We start from the raw sequence: 24,207 nt of genomic DNA, 5'->3' as shown, positions 1-24,207 counted from the left end.
AACCGTCGTGCGGTAAATTATTATCAATGAAATATCGAAACCATTAATGTAAAACGTTTCATTCATAAAAGCGTGTGTTGCACAAAACCCATTGTCATTGAGTCTTAACCCAATGGTATTTACCAACAACACCTTAAGTGCGTTGTACTGACGCCCATCACTTCCGTTAGAATGGATTTTCGTTCGTTTTGCCGCCGCTTTGCACGTTTATAGGTTCATGGGAGGATTTCGACAGTCGTGGTGACGTTCCACGCTTACTTTGTTCTGTCAAAATCCAGTCCGTCGAGCTGTAAAACTATAGAACAGAGAAGGAGAATAGCTCGATGGACTGGATTTTGACCGGTTTTGACATTAGTGACAGGTATCACGTGGTTTTAGAGGATAATTTAGATAGCCAGTCACGTGACTACTGTCCTCAATCCCACAAACACGTTCTACATCGAATACTGCAAGAAAATTTACAGTTTGACAGTTTTGTACGTTAATGATAGTTGTCACGTGATTTTAGAACACTATTCAGCTAGACAGTCACGTGACAATTGCCAAAATAGCTGTCACAAATCTCAAAAACACGTCTTATATCAAATACTGCAACAAAACTTTTCTGAACTAATATTTTTGCAGTTTTTGAGCATAGCTTGACAGTTTTGACAGTTGTCACGTGATTTTAGAATACTATTTAACTAGACAGTCACGTGACAATTGCTAAAATAGCTGTCACAAATCTCAGAAATACATTTCTATCCAATACTGCAAGACAATTTGTCTAAACCCACAATTTTGCCACTTTCGAGTACAGTTTGACAGTTTTGATAATTTTGACATTAGTGACAGTTGCCACGTGATTTTAGAACACTATTTAACTAGACAGTCACGTGACAATTGCCAGAATAGCTCTCACAAATCTCAGAAATACGTTTTATATCAAATACAGCAACAAAACTTGTCTAAACCCACATTTTTGCAGCTTTTGAGTACAGTTTGACAGTTTTGACGTTAATGACAGTTGCCACGTGATCTTAGAACACTATTTAACTAGACAGTCACGTGACAATTGCCAAAATAATTGTCACAAATTTCAAAAGTACGTTTTCTATCAAATACTGCAAGAAAACTTGTCTAAACCTTAATTTTTGCCACTTTCGAGTACAATTTGACAGTTTTGACGTTAATGACAATTGGCACGTGATTTTAGAACACTATTTAACTAGACAGTCACGTGACAATTGCTAAAATAGCTGTCACAAATCTCAGAAATACGTTTTACATCAAATACTGCAAGACAATTTGTCTAAACCCACATTTCTGCCATTTTCGATTACAGTTTGACAGTTTTGATAGTTTTGACGTTTGTGACAGTTGTCACGTGATCTTAGAACACTACTTAACTAGACAGTCACGTGACAATTGCCAAAATAACTGTCATAAATCTCAGAAATACGTTTTATACCAAATACAGCAAGACAATTTGTCTAAATCCAAATTTTTGTCACTTTCGAGTACAGTTTGATAGTTTTGATAATTTTGACAGTTGTCACGTGATTTTAGAACACTATTTAACTAGACAGTCACGTGACAATTGCCAAAATAACTGTCATAAATCTCAAAAGTACGCTTTATATCAAATACAGCAAGAAAACTTGGTAAACCCACATTTTTGCAGCTTTTGAGTACAGTTTGGCAGTTTTGACGTTAATGACAGTTGCCACGTGATTTTAGAACACTATTCAGCTAGACAGTCACTTGACAAATGCCGAAATAAATGTCACAAATTTCAAAAACACGTTTTCTATCAAATACTGCAAGAAAACTTGTCTAAACCTTAATTTTTGCCACTTTCGAGTACAATTTGACAGTTTTGACGTTAATGACAATTGGCACGTGATTTTAGAACACTATTTAACTAGACAGTCACGTGACAATTGCTAAAATAGCTGTCACAAATCTCAGAAATACGTTTTACATCAAATACTGCAAGACAATTTGTCTAAACCCACATTTCTGCCATTTTCGATTACAGTTTGACAGTTTTGATAGTTTTGACGTTTGTGACAGTTGTCACGTGATTTTAGAACACTACTTAACTAGACAGTCACGTGACAATTGCCAAAATAACTGTCATAAATCTCAGAAATACGTTTTATACCAAATACAGCAAGACAATTTGTCTAAATCCAAATTTTTGCCACTTTCGAGTACAGTTTGACAGTTTTGACATTAGTGACAGTTGTCACGTGATTTTAGAACACTATTCAGCTAGACAGTCACGTGACTACAGTCAAAATAACTGTCATAAATCTCAAAAGTACGTTTTGTATCAAATACTGTAAGACAACTTGTCTAAACCCACATTTTTGCCACTTTTGAGTACAGTTTGACAGTTTTGACGTTAATAATAGTTGTCACGTGATTTTAGAACACTATTTAGCTAGACAGTCACGTGACAATTGCCAAAATAACTGTCTCAAATTTCAAAAATACGTTTTCTATCAAAGACAATTTGTCTAAACCCACATTTTTGCCATTTTTGAGCACAGCTTGACATTAGTGACAGTCGGTTTCTGTTCCTGTTCCCATTGACAGTGTAATGAAGTATGTGACGTCAGCGCAACATTGTTTGATTTAGAGTGTAGAGATTGAACGGACGGTTGCATAACCAGTTAAGGCAACATTTCCTCGACAAAAGCCACCACCAATCGTGACGTAATCACAGTGAGTTTTCTATGACTGGGAAATTTTATTTTGAGAACCGACTTTACCAGGATTCCAGCGCCGTGTTGTTTTTCTCGGGACGCGTGCCAAAAAACTTAATAATCCGAACGTTATCGGGAATATTTAGTGGCATTGTCGGGACGTGATCGAACCGATAAAAATAGCGTGGGAACGAATCAAAACATTTCTGAAAACTAAAACGTGCTCAATTTGGGACACCCGGTATATTGTGGGGTTTGGCGGAAACGTCACCGAAAGTGACAGATCGTTGGGATTCAAAAAATGGGGCTCTAGCTTTGACTTTTAGGCCGCTAGAGGGCGTTAGAGACTCAAAACCGTTATTTTGACTACTTTGGCTTTGAAGCGTGATAACTCACTTATTTGAAAAGTTACGACTAAAACTCAAGGAAGGTAAAAGATAGTCTAGACTATGAGGTTTCCAAAAATATGATTACATGATTCAATAGCTTTTGCCGTTTGGCCGCTAGATGGCGTCAAAGTGAGCCCTTACAAATCAAGACAGTTATTTTGACTATTGTTACTTTGATCCTTAATAACTCGGTTATTTGACATTTTATGACAAAAAGTGTAGGAAGATAAAAGATAGTCCAGACAATGAGGTTTCCAAAAATATGGCTACGTGATACAGTAGCTATACCCGTTTGGCCGCTAGGGGGCGTCAAAGCCAGGCGTTACAATTTTGGGATTTTTTGAGCCTACGATACAAACCGCGGCCATATTGAATTTAACCAAGCAAAATAACGTTTTTAACTAATTCCGGCCTGGGAAACACGACTCCGAAATTTGTTTTGCTCTAAGTGGACCAATGTGGCACGTGACCTTAAAAATAGGACTTTTCTGTCATTTTTTGACAGTTCTCAGGGCGTGGCACCCTTAACAGATGGAATTTCGACTAATGACACACCAAGTCAAGTTTCTGGCATCCGGCCAAAGGTATTTACGCAGTCAAAGTCAATTTTGAAAATTGACATTTTTCGGCTAAAATTGGAGGGGAGCCCCTTTGAAAAATGTCAAAAATTTGTTTTTAGATTTTTCACGGCCAAACGGTACATTTTACAAAAAAAATGTTTATACAGTCAAAGTAGCGTCCCATTGAGGTGTATCTCTGGTAAAAATTCCAGGTCTCTAACTTGTACCGTTTACGAGATATTTACAGAAAAGTGCGAAAATTTTAAGTCAACTTTGACGCCCTCTAGCGGCCAAACGGTGCAACCTAGCGTCGCCCGTTCAACGTCGCGTGACAGCCCCATTCTTTAGCTTTGTTTTGTCGTATGGTGTGTTTTTACTAAATGTTTCAAAAAAGTGAGTTTTTTGCGATTTTCTGGAAAAGTGCATGAAAATTCAGTCCAAATTAGGGATTTCTTGGGCCTACTATACTAACCGCGGCCATATTGGAATTAACCAGTCAAAATGTCGTTTTCAACTAATTCCAGCCTGGAAAACACGAATTCGACGTTCGTTTTGCTCTAGGTGGCCCAGTTATGCACGTGACCTCGAATACAGGATTTTTCTGTCATTTTGACTACTTTTGCTTTGACACTTAACAACGCAGTTATTTGACATTTTATGACTAAAAGTCTAGGAAGGTAAAATATAGTACAGACTTTGAGGTTTCCAAAAATATGGCTACATGAGTTGGTATCTCTATCCGTTTGGCCGCTAGAGGGCGACAAAGTTATGCGTTACAAACCAAGACAGTAATAATGACTACTTTTGCTTTGACACTTAACAACGCGGTTATTTGACATTTTATGACTACAAGTCTAGGAAGGTAAAATATAGTCCAGACTTTGAGGTTTCCAAAAATATGACTGCATGAGTTGGTATCCCAATCTGTTTGGCCGCTAGAGGGCGAGAAAGTCACGCGTTACAAACCAACACATTGATTCTGACTCGTTTTGCTTTGAAGCTCAATAACTCAGTTAATTGAGGAGTTACAACCAAAAGTCACGGAAGGTAAAAGATAGTGCAGACAATGAGGATTCCGAAAATGTGACTATATAGTGTCATACCGCGCACGGTTTGGCCGGTAGAGGGCGCCAAACTCAACGAGCACAGGGTGGCTCCAAAAAACAAACTTTCACTGTCACTCGTGCACGTCAAACTGTCAAAGAATGGGTAAAAAACATGTCGTCATAGCAACGACGTCGTTTTGCCGGAAAAAGACGCCGCGGTCTAACTCGACCAGACGCTCTACTCGTATAATATACACAGTGACGTAGATAATGCGGGGGCGCCGAAAAATACGTGGGCCCCCCCCGGCCTTCTCCACATGGCATCGGATTCATTCATGGCTTTTGATATCACACACAGTTGTTTCGCAAACGGACCGGAGAAAGACGGTAAAGTGTTTTTTTTTTTTTCGCGCCCTCGTGCGTTTTTTCCGCGATATCGCACGCGTGCCCCAAGTGCCGTTTACAGTGCGGTAAAGGCCTATTATTTAACGTGTGCGCGTATGTTTTTAGTTTTGTGGTGACGTGTTTTCTAAGGATTTTGCTACAACACACTAGAAACTGGTTAGTAAAACTTGCACACCCTGTATAAAAACCGATTTTCAGCACAGACAATTTTTTTTAAAGACCCCCCTGTATAATTGGTTTGGGAGATGATTTTTCCCCTAAAACCAACCTAATAGCAACAAATTATTGATGAATCGCACAGACTGACCAAACAAACGTAGTCAATTCGTAACAAAGGGTGCGTGACAGACGAAATTTTGACAGTTGCGGTTGCGTTTACACCCAAAAAAAAAAGTGGTTTTAAGCTAAAAAACCGGTGTGAGACTGGTCGTTGCCAGATAAGGCAAAAGGTTTGAGTCACCATTTTGAATTTTCCTCCAAACCATATTTGGAAATCGCCAGAGAGCCCGTTTACACCGGTTAAAGTGAGCCGCGAGCAACAGGTGTTGGCTTACAGTTTACACCAACTAAAACACGCAAATTCTGTCAAAACTGTGATTTGCTTACCATAGGCTTGGTTTGGTGTAAACCCAGTCATTTCCACGATAATGACAGTTTTGTCAACAAAAAAAAAAAATTGATTTTCAACGACTTTCAGTCAATACAGCGACCAGGTTTACTCCGGGATACTGTGCTATGGAAATTGGTGTAAACGTGGTCTACAGAAATGTGAAAATCCTACCCATAAAATATAAATAATAATTTACGCGCATTTGCAGATGATTTTCTATTCTTTTAGAGCTCGATGGAATGCACTTTGACAGTGCTGCCACCTTAACAACCGTCAGAACTAAATTCGAAAAGTGAAACTCATTCCATTTCATTTCAAGCTTGTTTTTATAGGTTAGGTTAGGTTGGTTGTCATTTTTTACATTTATCACGTGACCGTTTAAGTGAATGAAAGTCTAGTATCACGTGACAACTGTCAATAATGTCAAAAATGTCATTTACGTCCCTTGAAAGCAGCAAATTGAACTAGTCCAAGACAAATTCTAGCAAACGCTTGTTTTCAAGTGGATTTTAGTGATTTTTTTGGAAATTAAGTGTTTTTATAGGTTTATGGTAGTGAATTATGACAGTTGACACTTTAAAGACAAGATTAGAACCTTTTTGTCGGTCAAGAATGTCAAAAAAGCGACCATGGAACTGTAAAGTGGAAGTAAATCATTTGAAACTCGTTCCATTCCATTTCGAGCTTGTTTTCTACGTTTGTTGTCATTTTTTACATTTATCACGTGACCGTTTAAGTGAATGAAAGTCTAGTATCACGTGACAACTGTCAAAAATGTCATTTACGTCCCTTGAAAGCAGCAAATTGAACTAGTCCTAGACAAATTCTACCAAACGCTTGTTTTCAAGTGGACTTTAATGATTTTTTTGGATATTAAGTGGTTTTATAGGTTCATGGTAGTGAATTGTGACAGTTGACACTTTAAAGACAAGATTAGAACCTTTTTGTCGGTCAAGAACGTTAAAAAAGCGACCATGGAACTGTAAAGTGGAAGTAAATCATTTGAAACTCGTTCCATTCCATTTTGAGCTTGTTTTCTATGTTTGTTGTCATTTTTACATTTATCACGTGACCGTTTAAGTGAATAAAAGTCTAGTATCACGTGACAACTGTCAATAATGTCAAAAATGTCATTTACGTCCCTTGAAAGCAGCAAATTGAACTACTCCTAGACAAATTCTAGCAAACGCTTGTTTTCAAGTGGATTTTAATGATTTTTTTGGATATTAAGTGGTTTTATAGGTTCATGGTAGTGAATTCTGACAGTTGACACTTTAAAGACAAGGTTAGAACCTTTTTGTCGGTCAAGAATGTCAAAAAAGCGACCATGGAACTGTAAAGTGGAAGTAAATCATTTGAAACTCGTTCCATTCCATTTCGAGCTTGTTTTCTACGTTTCTAGTCATTTTTTACATTTATCACGTGACCGTTTAAGTGAATGAAAGTCTAGTATCACGTGACAACTGTCAAAAATGTCATTTACGTCACTTGAAAGCAGTAAATTGAACTAGTCCAAGACAAATTCTAGCAAACGCTTGTTTTCAAGTGGATTTTAGTGATTTTTTTGGAAATTAAGTGTTTTTATAGGTTTATGGTAGTGAATTATGACAGTTGACACTTTAAAGACAAGATTAGAACCTTTTTGTCGGTCAAGAATGTCAAAAAAGCGACCATGGAACTGTAAAGTGGAAGCAGCACATTTGAAAGTCGTTCCATTCCATTTCGAGCTTGTTTTCTACGTTTCTAGTCATTTTTTACATTTATCACGTGACCGTTTAAGTGAATGAAGTTCTAGTATCACGTGACAACTGTCAATAATGTCAAAAATGTCATTTACGTCCCTTGAAAGCAACAAATTGAACTAGTCCTAGACAAATTCTACCAAACGCTTGTTTTCAAGTGGATTTTAATGATTTTTTTGGATATTAAGTGGTTTTATAGGTTCATGGTAGTGAATTGTGACAGTTGACACTTTAAAGACAAGGTTAGAACCTTTTTGTCGGTCAAGAATGTTAAAAAAGGCACCATGGAGCTGTAAAGTGGAAGCAACACATTTGAAACTCGTTCCATTCCATTTCGAGCTTGTTTTCTACGTTTGTTGTCATTTTTACATTTATCACGTGAATGTTTAAGTGAATAAAAGTCTAGTATCACGTGACAACTGTCAATATTGTCAAAAATGTCATTTACGTCCCTTGAAAGCAGCAAATTGAACTAGCGTCTAGCAAACGGTCGCTTTTAATAATTTTTTTGGATGTTAAGTGTTTTTATAAGTTTATGGTACGTTTTATTTTGACAGTTGACATTTTAAAGACCTCGATGGAGTAGATTTTAACAGTGTTGCCACATTTACGACACACAAAAGTCGATTTGAAACGTTGTGAACCAATAAAATGTAATTCATTTAATTAATACTCGTTTCCAGTTTGCAAGACAGTTTTGTTAGTTTGATAGGTCGATGGAATGGATTTTGACAGTTCTGCCACCTTTACAACATTCAGCACTAAGTTTTACACGTCACAACTGTCAAAATCCCAACCATAAACCTACAAAATGTCATTTAATATCCAGCTTTTCTTATCGTCGTTTTAAAGTTCGATTGAATGGGATTTGACAGTGTTGCGTCATTTTTGACAGATGGAAAACGTCAAAACTGTCATACGTTCAACTCATGCACATGTTTCTGCCTTTACAAACAAAATTTTCAATGACATTTAGTGACTAGATTTACTCGAGAGGCTTTTGACTAATTGATTATGACAGTTGATGGACAGGTCAAAGTAAAGCAGCTAAAAACCATGGAGTTTCACACCTCTATAGCTTCATGAAACTGACAGTTGACACTGCATTGACACAGTGGAAACAATCATGGAGGTATAAAACACAGTTAAAATACTTTGAAATGGTCTGCCAGTATTTAAAGTGTGTTACCTTTACAGTTTAATGAAACCGATTTTGACAGTTCTGACAGTGACACTAATAATATGTTTTTTTCTTTCAAGGTTATGGAAGTTTACTGTCGCGCCGCCGGGGGGCGCTAAAACGACCCAGTGGCGTGTCGATTTTTCGTTCGTTTGACGTGTATGGCAGTAAGTGGTCGCGCACGCCACTGCCACTCGGACACCTGTCAAAATGTTAACGCTTACGATGCGCCCCACTCAACACAGTGACGTAACGCGAGTGCCCACCACTGGTCTGAGCGCAAACAACAACAATGGCGACGAGTTCGTTGACATACTTCAGGTGAGCGATAAAGTGACGTTTGACAGCTGACATATTTGCCATTAAAGCAAACTGAGTTGGCTGTTGATTTCTATTTGAACCATTTTTTGACAGTTGACAGACGAAACTTGACAACCATCCAATTGGACAGCTGTCAAACGCGTGTCTGTCAAATGTTAAAAAAAAACGTTTTTCCGCCCAAACAAAAACTAATATCGCGCAGGTTCAACAAATCTTGTTGGATTCGAACCGAAGGGATCCGCCCAATTTGGCCGCCCAGTCAACCGTGCCGCCCAGCTACTACTACAGCAATCCGCCCTATCATCAAACGCCGCCCGGATCAGCCGGAGCTAGTATGGACGATTTGGTGGCCATGTGGTTTAGTAGCGGAGGGGGAAATGCCACCACTTCAAGTGAGTATACATTTACACACCCTGTATAATATACAGTATGAAGGTGAACAAATCACAATTGAATCATGACTTTTGACATCAAATTCTTGACAAGTGTCAGCTGTCAATTTTGGAAATGCGTGTCAAAACTTTAGAAATGACATCAAAATCATAAACATTGACTTGACTCCCAAACAGTTAGGTTAGGTCAGTGAAATTTGGTCACGTGACTGTACAGACCAATAGGAAACTTTTGCCAAGTTCTCTTACATCCAATCATGTTTGGACACCCTGTATAATGAATTTTTAAATGACAAAAAAAAATAGTCTGTTATATACTGGGAGTGCAATTTTTACGGGGTTGCCGCAAAAAGTTACTAAAACTTTTACGCTACAAAGTGCAGTAAACGGCCCTTTTCAACGCCACCCACGCCCTAATTTCATTCAACAACACCCTGTTTCTAGGTCATCAGCCCTTAAATAGTGTTTTCTAAAGAAAAAAACCAAATTTTAGGGTTGAAGGGGAGTAAAAACCCCAAAAAAAACCGAACTACCATAGTAAAATACCAATTGACGTCATAGGAAGTCTAGGAAAAAACAACCGAACATCACCTGGTAAATCGATTTTAAGGCCCGGACCAATAGGAACCGAGCAGGGCTCCGACGTCACGTTTCATTCATGGATTCGCATCCCCTACGGTCATGTGATCTACCCTCCCCCCACCCCTTGCCATTCACCATCGTTTTAATGGACGGTCAATGCCGTACGGGGGGCGGTCGAATAGTTTACGGGGTGGTAGAGGTGAAGGATGATGCGGCGTTGCCACTTTGTCTGATGAAGCAATCCTGACAAAACTTGGGATATTAATTGCCACCCTGTATACAGTTCCAGTGGGAAAGTTGCCGTTCAAAGCCCGGATTCAGTTTCACTGACCTTTTTTACGCATTTTTTACTCTTTTAACTTTTTCCGTATCTTTGCTAGTTTAGGAGATATTCCAGAAAACTCATTTTGAAGACCAGAAACTCAAATTTTCTTAAAAAAAGTTCTTCAAAACTTTGACAGTTAATATCTCAGTTATTTTTTGGGCTACGGACTGGTTAAACTACTCAGAAAATCCCATTTTTCCTCCTCTCTCCAGTGGTGTGCTCCAAAATCTCCTTCGTAGCCTCTAACGTACAGGGTGAGCCAAAATAGTGCAATGGGTTGAGTTGAGCCACCCTGTATACAGTTCCAGAGGGAAAGTTGCCGTTCAAAGCCCGGATTCAGTTTCATTAACCTTTTTTACGCATTTTTTACTCTTTTAACTTTTTCCGTATCTTTACTAGTTTAGGAGAAATTCCAGAAAACTCATTTTGAAGACCAAAAACTCAAATTTTGTTAAAAAAAAGTACCTCAAAACTTTGACAGTCAATATCTCAGATAGTTTTTGGCCTACGAGGACGTTAAGACGTTCAGAAAATCCCATTTTTCCTCCTCTTTCCAGTGGTGTGTTCCAAAATCACTTTCGCAGCCTCTGACGTACAGGGTGAGCCAAAATAGTGCAATGGCTTGAGTTGAGCCACCCTGTATACAGTTCCAGGGGGAAAGTTGACGTTCAAAGCCCGGATTCCGTTTCACTGACCTTTTTTACGCATTTTTTACTCTTTCAACTTTTTTCGTATCTTTACTAGTTTAGGAGATATTCCAGAAAACTCATTTTGGAGACCAGAAACTCAAATTTTGATGAAAAAAGTGCCTCAAAACTTTGACAGTCAATATCTCAGTTAGTTTTTGGCCTACGAGGACGTTAAGCCACTCACAAAATCCCATTTTTCCTCCTCTTTCCAGTGGTGTGCTCAAAAATCATTTTCGTACCATCTGAGGTTCAGAATGAGCCAAAATAGTGCAAGGTAGTAGAGTTGGGCCACCCTGTATACAGTTCCAGAGGGAAAGTTGCCGTTCAAAGCCCGGATTCCGTTTCACTGACTTTTTTTACGCATTTTTTACTCTTTGAACTTTTTCCGTATCTTTGCTAGTTTAGGAGAAATTCCAGAAAACTCATTTTGGAGACCAGAAACTCAAATTTTCTTAAAAAAAGTTCTTCAAAACTTTGACAGTCAATATCTCAGTTAGTTTTTGGCCTACGAGGACGTTAAGCCACTCAGAAAATCCCATTTTTCCTCCTCTTTCCAGTGGTGTGCTCCAAAATCGCTTTCGTAGTCTCTGACGTACAGGATGAGCCAAAATAGTGCAAGGTAGTAGGGTTGGGCCACCCTGTATACAGTTCCAATGGGAAACTCGCTGTTCAAAGCCCGGATTCAGTTTCACTGACCTTTTTTACGCATTTTTTACTCTTTTAACTTTTTCCGTATCTTTACTAGTTTAGGAGATATTCCAGAAAACTCATTTTGAGGTCTAGAAACTCAAATTTTCTTAAAAAAAGTTCTTCAAAACTTTGACAGTCAATATCTCAGTTAGTTTTTGGCCTACGAGGACGTTAAGACACTCAGAAAATCCCATTTTTCCTCCTCTTTCCAGTGGTGTGCTCAAAAATCGCTTTCGTAGCCTCTGACGTACAGGATGAGCCAAAATAGTGCAAGGTAGTAGAGTTGGGCCACCCTGTATACAGTTCCAGTAGGAAAGTTTCCATTCAAAGCCCGGATTCAGTTTCACTGACCTTTTTTACGTATTTTTTACTCTTTCAACTTTTTTCGTATCTTTGCTAGTTTAGGAGATATTCCAGAAAACTCATTTTGAGGTCTATAAACTCAAATTTTGTTAAAAAAGATGCCTCAAAACTTTGACAGTCAATATCTCAGTTAGTTTTTGGCCTACGAGGACGCTAAACCACTCAGAAAATCCCATTTTTCCTGCTCTTTCCAGTGGTGTGCTCCAAAATCCCTTTCATAGCCTCTAACGTAAAGGGTGAGCCAAAATAGTGCAAGATAGTAGAGTTGGGCCACCCTGTATACAGTTACAGTGGGAAAGTTGCCATTCAAAGCCCGGATTCAGTTTCACTGACCTTTTTTACGCATTTTTTACTCTTTGAACTTTTTCCGTTTCTTTACTAGTTTAGGAGATATTCCAGAAAACTCATTTTGAGGTCTATAAACTCAAATTTTGTTAAAAAAGATGCCTCAAAACTTTGACAGTCAATATCTCAGTTAGTTTTTGGCCTACGAGGACGTTAAGCCACTCAGAAAATCCCATTTTTCCTCCTCTTTCCAGTGATGTGCTCCAAAATCACTTTCGTAGCTTCTAACGTACAGGGTGAGCCAAAATAGTGCAATGGGTTGAGTTGAGCCACCCTGTATACAGTTCCAGTGGGAAAGTTGCCGTTCAAAGCCCGGATTCAGTTTCACTGACCTTTTTTACGTATTTTTTACTCTTTCAACTTTTTCCGTATCTTTGCTAGTTTAGGAGAAATTCCAGAAAACTCATTTTGGAGACCAGAAACTCAAATTTTGTAAAAAAAAGTACCTCAAAACTTTGACAGTCAATATCTCAGATAGTTTTTGGCCTACGAGGACGTTAAGCCACTCAGAAAATCCCATTTTTCCTCCTCTTTCCAGTGGTGTGCTCCAAAATCGCTTTCGTAGCCTCTGACGTACAGGGTGAGCCAAAATAGTGCAATGGGTTGAGTTGAGCCACCCTGTATACAGTTCCAGTAGGAAAGTTGCCGTTCAAAGCCCGGATTCAGTTTCACTGACCTTTTTTACGCATTTTTTACTCTTTTAACTTTTTCCGTATCTTTACTAGTTTAGGAGATATTCCACAATACTCATTTTAGAAACCAGAAACTCAAATTTTGATAAAAAAAGTGCCTCAAAACTTTGACAGTCAATATCTCAGTTAGTTATTGGCCTACGAGGACGTTAAGCCACTCAGAAAATCCCATTTTTCCTCCTCTTTCCAGTGGTGTGCTCCAAAATCACTTTCGTAGCTTCTAACGTACAGGGTGAGCCAAAATAGTGCAATGGGTTGAGTGAAGCCACCCTGTATACAGCTCCAGTAGGAAAGTTGCCGTTCAAAGCCCGGATTCAGTTTCACTGACCTTTTTTACACATTTTTTACTCTTTCAACTTTTTCCATATCTCGACTAGTTTGAGCGATATTCTACAAAACGTCACTCTCAAGACAGCTCTACTCCTGATGAACCGATCTTGCCGAAACTTGCGACGAACTATTCGTCAAAATGAATTAATCCTGATACAGGGTGACTTGTTTTAAATTAAACCTTAATTAACAAGGAAAAAAGTAACGAAAGAGACCCTGACAAGGCCCATATAAGGGACGACACTGGACCGAATTTCCTCGTGGGTCATTCTCCGCCACTGGTCGAATGACCTTTACCGAAAATGACGTATTCCATAGGCGTAGGCACGGCGTGGGCTTTGACTCGTACAAAAGTGGCAAATATTACGTTACTTGATGTAATTACGTAAGGTCGTACCTGAAAAGGTGATATTATCGGAACTATGGAGCAATTATACAGTTTTTTCAGCATAAACTCGATTATTATTGGTTTAACCGGGACTAGGAATATACGGGGGCGTTTAGTATGGACATCAGTTGATGAAACCATTAGAACAACAATTAGCGGAGTCACTTTGTTTACTTATTGGATTTTACCCAATTTGGGCATTGTGGTGCGAATAACCAGAATTCTAAATGGGACACCCTGTGTATCTTTTAGCGTCAGTCGATTGTGCTTTTTGTGACAGTGATGACTATTCCAGTAAATTAATTGCAACACCCTGTATATAAATAATTATTTCGCATTATAGTATTTTTCCCTGTGAACTCATCTCTAAAAATACTGGGCAACAATCAGCTGGTCAGTTTTCCTCACGTCATGGCAACGTTACGCAATTTTAAAAATAACCTCACTTTTATGAGTTTTTTTCTATTTTTTCCTCGCGTTTCGCTTAAAAAGCATGAATGGAAAATGATTTCGGGTTTAGTTATAAATAGGCCGGAAAAACCACTTTTTTCCACCAAAAAGAACCACTTTTCACCGTACATATCAGAGAGAGAGAAAGTTATTTCGAAATAGTTCGACTCGACTCTAATTATACATCAACTCCATAAATGCGGAGGTGTTGGGTGACAAAATAACCGTCAAAATTAGATTCGTAACGTAAGCGCACAACGAGACACACACACACAAACAATATTCGGTTTATTTTCGAAAAAACATCTGTTTTCGTGCCTAGAAATAGACCACTCTGGCTACCTTTGTGTAGAGTGGATTTTGGCTCACAAACACCTGATTTTTTTTGTCTAAAATTCAGTGGTTATTTAAATTTTGATAGCCAATAAAAAGGCTTTCTAAACATATACAAACTTTAGTTGATTGGTATTGTAGGTTGGCAGCTAGAGGGCTTCAAACTTGACCTTAGTTTTCTAGCCAATTTTCACGCACTGTTTTGTTTAAACCTGGAAAACTGTCTTATTTAATAGACTTTTGATGAACTTTTATATGTCGATGGATAGCCAATGAAATGGGCTTCATAACCATATATAAACTTTAGTTGATTGGTCTTGTAGGTCGGCCGCTAGAGGGCTTCAAACTTGACCTAAGTTTTCTAGCCAATTTTCACGCACTGTGTTGTTTAAACCTGGAAAACTGTCTTATTTAACAGACTTTTGATGGACTTTTGTATGTCGATGGATAGCCAATGAAATGGGCTTTCTAACCATGTATAAATATTACTTGATTGGTACAGTAGGTTGGCCGCTAGAAGGCTTCAAACTTGACCTAAGTTTTTTAGCCAATTTTCACGCACTGTTTTGTTTCAATCTAAAAAACGATCTTATTTAATAGACTTTTGATGGACTTTTGTATGTCGATGGATAGCCAATGAAATGGACTTTCTAACCATATATAAACATTAGTTGATTGGTCTTGTAGGTCGGCCGCTAGGGGGCTTCAAACTTGACTTAAGTTTTCTAGCCAATTTTCACGCACTGTTTTGCTTAAATCTGCAAAAGTGTCTTATTTAATAGACTTTTGATGAACTTTTATATGTCTATGGATAGCCAATGAAATGGGCTTCATAACCATATATAACCATTAGTTGATTGATCTTGTAGGTTGGCCGCTAGAGGGCTTCAAACTTGACCTAAGTTTTCTAGCCAATTTTCACGCACTGTTTTGTTTAAACCTGGAAAACTGTCTTATTTAACAGACTTTTGATGGACTTTTGTATGTCTATAGATAGCCAATGAAATGGGCTTTCTAACCATGTATAAATATTACTTGATTGGTACAGTAGGTTGGCCGCTAGAAGGCTTCAAACTTGACCTAAGTTTTTTAGCCAATTTTCACGCACTGTTTTGTTTAAATCTAAAAAACTGTCTTATTTAACAGATAAAGTATGAACTTTTATATGTCGATGGATAGCCAATGAAATGGGCTTCATAACCATATATAAACATTAGTTGATTGATCTTGTAGGTTGGCTGCTAGAGGGCTTCAAACTTGACCTAAGTTTTCTAGCCAATTTTCACGCACTGTTTTGTTTAAACCTAGAAAACTGTCTTATTTAATAGACTTTTGATGGACTTTTGTATGTCAATGGATAGCTAATGAAATGGACTTTCTAACCATATATAAACATTAGTTGGTTGGTCTTGTAAGTTGGCCGCTAGAGGGCTTCAAACTTGACCTAAGTTTTCTAGCCAATTTTCACGCAATATTTTGCTTAAATCTGCAAAACTGCCTTATTTAATAGACATTTGATGAACTTTTATATGTCGATGGATAGCCAATGAAATTGACTTTCTAACCATATATAAACATTAGTTGATTGGTCTTGTAAGTTGGCCGCTAGAGGGCTTCAAACTTAACCTAAGTTTTCTAGCCAATTTTTACGCACTGTTTTGTTTAAACCTAGAAAACTGTCTTATTTAATAGATTTTTGATGAACTTTTATATGTCTATGGATAGCCAATGAAATGGGCTTTCTAACCATGTATAAACATTACTTGATTGGTACAGTAGGTTGGCCGCTAGAGGGCTTCAAACTTGACCTAAGTTTTCTAGCCAATTTTCCCGCACTGTTTTGTTTAAATCTAAAAAACTGTCTTATTTAACCAACAAAGTATAAACTTTTATATGTCAATGGATAGCTAATGAAATGGGCTTTCTAACCATATAAAAACATTAGTTGATTGGTCTTGTAAGTTGGCCGCTAGAGGGCTTCAAACTGACCTAAAAATATACAGAATGCCCCATTTAAAATTCTAGACTTTTAAGTAAGAGCACATTTAAATATCTCGAAAACGTTATACATTTTGTAGTGCAATGTTTGGGTCACTGGGTACCTCTTGCTAAGTAGAATCTGACCTAAACATATACAGGGTGTCCCATTTAAAATTCAGAAGAAGAGAACAACCAAATCGGACGTCAGTAAACTTCCCTTTACCAAAAGCAACCCAGCCCGGATAACAGTAAACTGGTCCAGTAAGTTGTCAGGGCAAGGTTTTAAAAAAAAATCATAAAACAAACGCGATGTCATTGAACCGGTGGCGCCATTACGCCCCGCGCCCTTCCCGCCCGCAAAACTACCCTACGGCCGCCGTTTCCGCCCGATTTGAGGCCGTCTGAATCGATTCCCACCCCAATTTCGGCCGTCCAACCATCCCTCCGCCCCTAATTCGGCCATTTTCCGAACAGGTGTCGCCCCGAAAATTCAAATAACACCGCGTGCCTTATTGCGGCACACACCAGATGGGACACCTTTTATACGTATGGTATTCTCACGGGCTTCTAGCACTTTACACAAGTTCATTGACTATATGGTGTCGGATATACAGCGTGTTTCAACATTAATTGCGGATTTATTGAAAAAAATTGTCTGATTTTCAGTGAAATATCAGTTTGGTCTGGAAATTGGCTTGAAACGATTGTGTGTACTTATCTGTGTTGTGTGTAGGGCCCACATCACTTTACATACCGTAAATGCGACCCTGGGCGCTTTATTTGAACACTGTGTATAGTAGAGACGCTACTAAAACTAAACTAACCTGAATGTTCTGGATAAAGCATCTTCAAGGAGTTTTGTAGCTCCTTAACACCGGAGAAACGTTCCAACAGCTTCAGGAGATGCTAACAACAGTTTTGCTCACTTTTACCCGTTCAGACGTTGAAACTCGTTCTTCAGGTCGCACTGCTCCATTTTCACACAGGATTTCCACTAATAAACAAGAAATCCATTAATATTTAGCTGGAAATTCAAACAAACTGTAGTAAACAAGGCTAATAAAAAAAGTTAGGTTAGTGCTAGGAACGTCAATGTCAAATAACAAAAAGGAGTACGTTCCAAAGTGACGGGTGGCTAAAGCGGAGGGTGTTCCGTTTTACACTATTCAGGACGGCCAACACATTAAAATTTGCGTTTAAGACACTTAAGACACTAGTTAAAGTGTATTTAAAAAGGATTTCTGTACAAAATTGACAAAAATTTCAGTCAGGAGCCTATTTTTTGCACCAAATCTGGTACAAAAAGTCTGAAACGGGCTTTTTTTATGTTGTAAATACGGCCCTGACGCTTTACCGAACAAAACCCTGCTCTAGAGACGCTAGTAAAGCTAAACTAACCTGAATGTTCTGGACAAAGCGTCTTCAAGGAGTTTTGCAGCTTTAGAGATGGTTTTTAGCTCTTTCAGACACTTGGGAAGATGCTGAACGTTCAAAGTAACATGAAAAGCTTCTTCAAAGAGTTTGAACGTTGAAAGTCGTTCTTCAGGTGACGTTCCAATCATTTTCGCACAGCACTCAACTGAATTTACACCAATTTCACCTAATAAACCAGAATATCATTAATATTTAGCTTGAAATTTAGAAAAACTGTTTGGATTTTGGATACAAGGTAAATACTAGGTTAAGGTAGGAATGTCAGTGTCAAACTGTCAAATTACAAAAAAGAGTACGTTCCGAAGTGACGTGTGGCTAAAGCGGAGCGTGTTCCGTTTTACACTATTCAGGACGGCCAACACGTTAAAATTTGTGTTTAAGACACTAAGACACTAGTTAAAGTGTATTTAAAAAGGATTTCTGTACAAAATTGACAAAAATTTGAGGCAGTAGGTCATAGCAAAGTGAACAGAATCATTACTACTCTTGTGCCTATTTTTGGCACCAAACTTGGTAGAAAAAGTCTGAAACGGGCTTTTTTATGTTGTAAATACGGCCCTGACGTTTTACCGAACAAAACACTGCTCTATAGACGCTAGTGAAGCTAAACTAACCTGAATGTTCTGGACAAAGCGTCTTCAAGGAGTTTTGCAGCTCTAGAGATGGTTTTTAGCTCTTTCAGACACTTGGGAAGATGCTGAACGTTCAAAGTAACATGAAAAGCTTCTTCAAAGAGTTTGGACGTTGAAACTCGTTCTTCAGGTGACGTTCCAATCATTTTCGCACAGCACTCAACTGAATTTACACCAATTTCACCTAATAAACCAGAATATCATTAATAGTTAGCTTGAAATTTAGAAAAACTGTTTGGAAAAAAGGTAAATACAAAACTAGGTTAGGTTATGAACGTCAGTGTCAAACTGTCAAATTTAAAAAAATAGTACGTTCCGAAGTGACGTGCGGCCTAAAGCGGGGGGTGTTCATCTTTAAGCTGGATTCACAGAAACAAGATTTTATGTATAACTTAAGCTAAGTTGAGGATTGAATGTGACAGATCAAAGGTGCAAAATAACACAGTCTAAACTAAACTTATCCGACATGAAGATAAAAAAGCATCCTTAAGGCGCCCTTAGGGGGGGGGAGCCTAAAAATTGTCACGTGATTGTTTTCACTCAGCAAATTCGTTTGTGTCTATTTTCAAGCGTCGAATCGAATCTTGAAGACTCTTGACTTTTTTTAAGGTTTTTTTTAATATACCTTGTAGTCACGTGACCATATGGTGCTCTGAAGGTCACGTGACCTTACGTGACTGTTTTCAATGTCAAAATAGCGTCCTTAAGGTCACGTTACCTTTTGTACGATTAGGAGTGGGGGGGAGGGGGTTAAAAATGGTCACGTGACCACAAAATCGTTGTTTGCTGTAAAAGACCTTAAATAAGTAAAATCCAGTGTAACTCGGTTATTTGTAGAAATTTCATTCTTTTCAAGGGCAATTATTCAAATGTCAGTTGTCATAACTTTGAGCAGTCAACAAGTGAATCTGTCTTGTCACTGTCATTTGAAACGTGAAATGTGTTTGACGGGTTGGAAAAGTGAAACGTGGCAACAGCGTAAACGAAACGGCACGCGCCACGGCACCCCCCCGGTATGATAGGAGGCCGCGGCGCCAGCGCCAGCTCTACTGACGTCATCAGCGTCACCGCGACCAGATGGTGGGGGTAGAGGGGAGTTGCCACTGGTGGAGGCGCGCGCCCATTGGCCGGCCGAATATGGCACAGCCGGTTCATTCATAAAAGTGGTCGAAGTTGGCGCGGCGCGTTGTAGTCGCACCGAGACATCGCAAGAGGTAGTACCGTGTGGTTTTTGTCCAACCCTGTACCAAAAAATCACCATAGTAACGCAGTTGGTACCGGTTGTCATGGTTTAATTGAGAGTGCGCGGGCGGTAAAAAATTTATTGTGGAGCCGGACGCGACAAAATCGAGTGGCAAAATGATAATGGACACTTTGGACACGCTGTCCACCCACCAGCACCATCCGCACGTTTCCTCGGCGTTCTTGTTGACGGAGACGGCGGCGGCGGCCGCCCATCACCATTTCAACGTGTTGAGTTTCGAAACTTGTTTGTATAAAGGGGGCTCGGGGGCTAGTTCGGGGGGCAGCCCCACTCCCGCCTCCGTTTGTGCCTCGGAGGGTGAGATCGGCTCCGAGGGACCACCCGGTGATCTTAACACCCCCGTCACCACAGCGTCCGACGCGCCCTCATTCTTCGGACCGAGTACTGTCATCGAACCACCCCCAATAACAGGTCAGTTAAAAATTCAAAATTCTAAAAACATCAATTTAGTGCCCAGGGAACTAAATATAACTTTCTATCCCAGTTACGTCCGGAATATTTATAAATATGCACCTGTTCTCTGGCTTTTTAATTCCCCCGGGGGGAGGGGAGAAGGAGGGGAAATCCTTGGGGAATCGATCGGGACGCACACACGTCATTCTTGCTTCTCTCCATTCATGAAAACCCGCTACTATGTACTCCCCTCCCCCTTCCCTGCCCTGGCGCTCCCCCCACCCCAACCCTCCGGTGATAAATGTCAAGAGCGACGTCGAGGTAAAGGTTCACACAACTTGTTGACTGCCATCAAGGAAATCGATAATCAAACAGCGCTTAATGCTTAGTTTTACAACTCCCAGTTAACTACCACTCAATCAAAATTAAGGATCATTTTTGCTTCTCATCACTCTCCTAATTAATGGTAAATCTTGCTGTTTGTGTATAACATATTTCAAGCCAATTTCGACCAAAAAGACCAGAAGCACCTAAAAGATAACAACGTCTTTCCAGTTACCTAAAGTATTTAGTTCAATGGTTTCCAGCTGCGTGTATTAACAAACGTCACTGTCAACAAACGACAGTTGAGCCGTAGAGTTGTCAATGTTTTGGAGTGGACACGCGTCGAACGTGTAATGTCCATTTCCCCTATTTTCGACCAACTTAGCCAAGTATTGTTTAGACTGTGTTATTTTGCACATAATCTGTCACATTCAAATCTCCATCTAGCTTTAAGTCGTCCTTAAAGCCGAAATGAAAATGTCACTGTGCTGACATTTAGACAACAAGTGCGTCATTATACTTTTGACAGTGACAGTTGATTTAATGTCATTAAGGGTTATTTTTGTTTGCCTTCACTGTTCACGTTTTTGGTAAATTTCGTTAATTGACTATTTGGTTTCAAGCTAATTTCGACCATACTGACGCTGATTTTTTCAAATATAACCATTTTTTTGAACACCCTGTACATGTTTGATAGGGAACTGAAAAAAAAACTTCTAAAAATGGTGGAGATACAGAGTTTTCTAAATTTTGAATACAATTTCCAATACAAAAGTCAAATATCTCGTAAACGGTAAGAGTCACGGAAATTTTGCAAGAGATCAAAAACATTCAGAACGATATTCTCCACCGAGTGGACCAGGTTTACACCCACTTCGAACCGAGTAAACGCGGTTACAACTAGCAAAGCGTTAGTTTCAAATTGAACTGTTTTTTGAGCACCCTGTATATGTTCAATCGTGTTCTAATTAGCACGAGGCGAAAGAGCAGTACAAGATGAACATTGGGATTGGTCAGATAAGCAGCTTTTTTGGCCATTCACGCACTATTACCCCACTGGGCTGGGATTTACTAAAATAGTGCTATAAAAGATTGTTAGGTAAAAACAATGTTCAACCCAGCGTAACTCGGTTATTTCGAAAAATATCAAAAAAGTGTAAATAAGGAAAATTGTAGGAAATTTCGTCCTCTACAAGATTGTTGTAGAGCACTTTGGCCCTAAAGGGCCTCCTCAGGGAGATATCCCCTTAAAACTGAGTCAAAACACAAAAAAGTGCTGTAAAACACCCTAAAAACAAGTTCAACCAAGCGTAACTCGGTTATTTGGAAAAATATCAAAAAAGTGTAATTAAGGAAAGTTGTAGGAAATTTCTTTCTCTACCAGATTGTATTAGAGCACTTTGGCCCTAAAGGGTCTCCTCAGGGAGATATTCCCTTAAACTGTGTCAAAGCACCAAAAAGTACTGTTCGACCAAGCGTAACTCGGTTAATTGGAAAAATATCAAAAAAGTGCAAAAGAGAAAAGTTGTAGAGAATTTAATTTTCTATAAGACTAGCATGTGACAGTGACAAGCAAGTGAATTTGACGTCACTAAGGGCTATTTTCGTTTTCCCTCATATCTCACGCTTATGGTAAATCCCGTTGATTGAGTGTTTCGTTTTAAGCTAATTTCGACCATGCTGACGCTGATTTTTTCAAATGTAACTATTTTTTGTTTTGTTTTTGAACACCCTGTACATGTTCAATCGTGTTGCGGTTAGAACGAGATGAAAGAGCTTGTCAAAATGACCATTTTAAGCTTTTTACCGTCACTGTAATTCTAAAAATGGTGGAGATATACAATTTACAAAAAAAGTGCTGTAAAACACCTTAAAAACAAGTTCAACCAAATGTAACTCGGTTATTTGAAAAAATATCAAAAAAGTGTAATTAAGGAAAGTTGTAGGAAATTTCTTTCTCTACAAGATTGTATTAGAGCACTTTGGTCCTAAAGGGTCTCCTTAGGGAGATATTCCCTTAAAACTGAGTCAAAACACAAAAAAGTGCTGTTCGACCAAGCGTAACTCGGTTATTTGGAAAAATATCAAAAAAGTGCAAAAGAGAAAAGTTGTAAGGAATTTAATTTTCTATAAGACTAGCATGTGACAGTGACAAGCAAGTGAATTTGACGTCACTAAGGGCTATTTTCGTTTTCCCTCACATCTCACGCTTATGGTAAATCCCGTTGTTTGAGTGATTCGTTTCAAGCTAATTTCGACCATACTGACACTGATTTTTTTTTTTTAATTTACTATAATTTGCCCAATCTACAGGGTGAGTCTTTCAGGAACACGTGATCAGAATCGTTTAAAAGTCAGTTTTTTCTCTAATAGTTAAAGATAACTTGATGTGGTTTTTACTAGCTTTATGTAAATTGTAAATAAGGAAAGTTGTAGGAAATTTCTTCCTCTACAAGATTGTATTAGAGCACTTTTGCCCTAAAGGGCCTCCTCAGAGAGATATTCGCTTAAAACTGAGTCAAAACACAAAAAAGTGCTGTAAAACACCCTAAAAACAAGTTCAACCAAGCGTAACTCGGTTATTTGAAAAAATATCAAAAAAGTGTAAATAAGGAAAGTTGTATAAAATTTCTTTCTCTACAAGATTGTATTAGAGCACTTTGGTCCTAAAGGGTCTCCTTAGGGAGATATTCCCTTAAAACTGAGTCAAAACACAAAAAAGTGCTGTTCGACCAAGCGTAACTCGGTTAATTGGAAAAATATCAAAAAAGTGCAAAAGAGAAAAGTTGTAGAGAATTTAATTTTCTATAAGACTAGCATTTGACAGTGACAAGCAAGTGAATTTGACGTCACTAAGGGCTATTTTCGTTTTCCCTCACATCTTACGCTTATGGTAAATCCCGTTGATTGAGTGTTTCGTTTCAAGCTAATTTCGACCATTCTGACACCGATTTTTTTTTTTAATTTACTATAGTTTGCTCACTTTACAGGGTAAGTCTTTCAGGAACACGTGATCAGAATCGTTTAAAAGTCAGTTTTTTCTCTAATAGTTAAAGATAACTTGATGTGGTTTTTACTAGCCTTACCTAGAAGGGGAGATTTGCATGAAATTATTGTATAGTTTTAGTAACGCAGTTTGTCTAGTCTAACCTAACCTAAAAAATAAAATCAACAAGGGAGGGAAGGAGGACTAAAATGAATGAATTTCCAAGCAAAAACCACCCCGAGACATGTCTGAAATGGGGGTCAAAGGGGGTGGGTGGGGGGGGAGGTTACAACCCTCTTCAAGGCCTTTTCGTGCCATTAAAAATCTCCATGGAGGTCGCGAACTGGTGCGCATGCAAAAATCGATGAATGGCGAGAGAAACAGCCCCGGCTAGAGGAGAATCGATCGAATAAATCAGACTGTCCGCGTACCTAGAAAGGTCACGTCAACACGAGGATTCACACGTGACAGCTGTCAAAATCATGACATTTCATTTATTCACCTTTTATTGTTAGGAAACCCACTACGTAATGTCCGTTCATATTCTGACAGTTGTGACAGTGATTGGAAACTACAAACGTCACAACTGTCCATAAAGGTGTAAAAATCAGTTCGTTACTAGAGCTGCAAGTAAACGAGTAGTTCAAACTGTATTGTTATAGTTCTATG

At 38.7% G+C, this 24,207-nt stretch overlaps 1 protein-coding gene and 2 long non-coding RNA genes across 11 annotated transcripts in view; 1 reads left to right on the top strand and 2 right to left on the bottom strand.

The window, feature by feature from the left end:
* The window catches only part of LOC145736181 (uncharacterized), a 61,629-nt gene extending 42,583 nt beyond the window's left edge, over positions 1-19,046 (bottom strand). The window contains exons 1-3 of one of the 7 annotated variants that reach the window (XR_014179844.1): positions 18,554-19,046; positions 17,904-18,105; positions 17,330-17,499 (exon numbers count right to left, since the gene is read on the bottom strand). This is a non-coding gene — a long non-coding RNA (uncharacterized LOC145736181). The remainder of the gene's footprint in view (positions 1-17,329; positions 17,500-17,903; positions 18,106-18,553) is intronic. The other 6 variants (XR_014179847.1, XR_014179842.1, XR_014179845.1 and 3 more) reach the window with 6 other exon arrangements.
* The window catches only part of sr (zinc finger domain-containing protein striped), a 68,364-nt gene that overhangs the window by 37,931 nt on the left and 6,226 nt on the right, over positions 1-24,207 (top strand). The window contains exons 1-3 of one of the 3 annotated variants that reach the window (XM_081990452.1): positions 5,041-5,249; positions 8,706-8,946; positions 9,149-9,338. In XM_081990452.1, coding sequence (XP_081846578.1) covers positions 8,836-8,946; positions 9,149-9,338 — 301 coding nt within the window. In that variant the 5' untranslated portion in view covers positions 5,041-5,249; positions 8,706-8,835. Of the gene's footprint in view, positions 1-5,040; positions 5,250-8,705; positions 8,947-9,148; positions 9,339-19,661; positions 20,247-24,207 lie in introns of those variants that run through there. The other 2 variants (XM_081990451.1, XM_081990450.1) reach the window with 2 other exon arrangements.
* LOC145736187 (uncharacterized) lies at positions 20,050-20,677 on the bottom strand. The gene is made up of 2 exons (XR_014179851.1): positions 20,349-20,677; positions 20,050-20,267 (listed from the first exon to the last, which is right to left on the bottom strand). It is a non-coding gene; the product is annotated as an uncharacterized LOC145736187 (long non-coding RNA).

Source organism: Ips typographus, linkage group LG12 (assembly GCF_016097725.1).
Source record: "Ips typographus isolate SLU linkage group LG12, UJ_Ityp_2.0, whole genome shotgun sequence".
In the NCBI taxonomy this organism is placed as follows: domain Eukaryota; kingdom Metazoa; phylum Arthropoda; class Insecta; order Coleoptera; family Curculionidae; genus Ips; species Ips typographus.
This window is presented reverse-complemented; position numbering and strand designations above follow the sequence as displayed.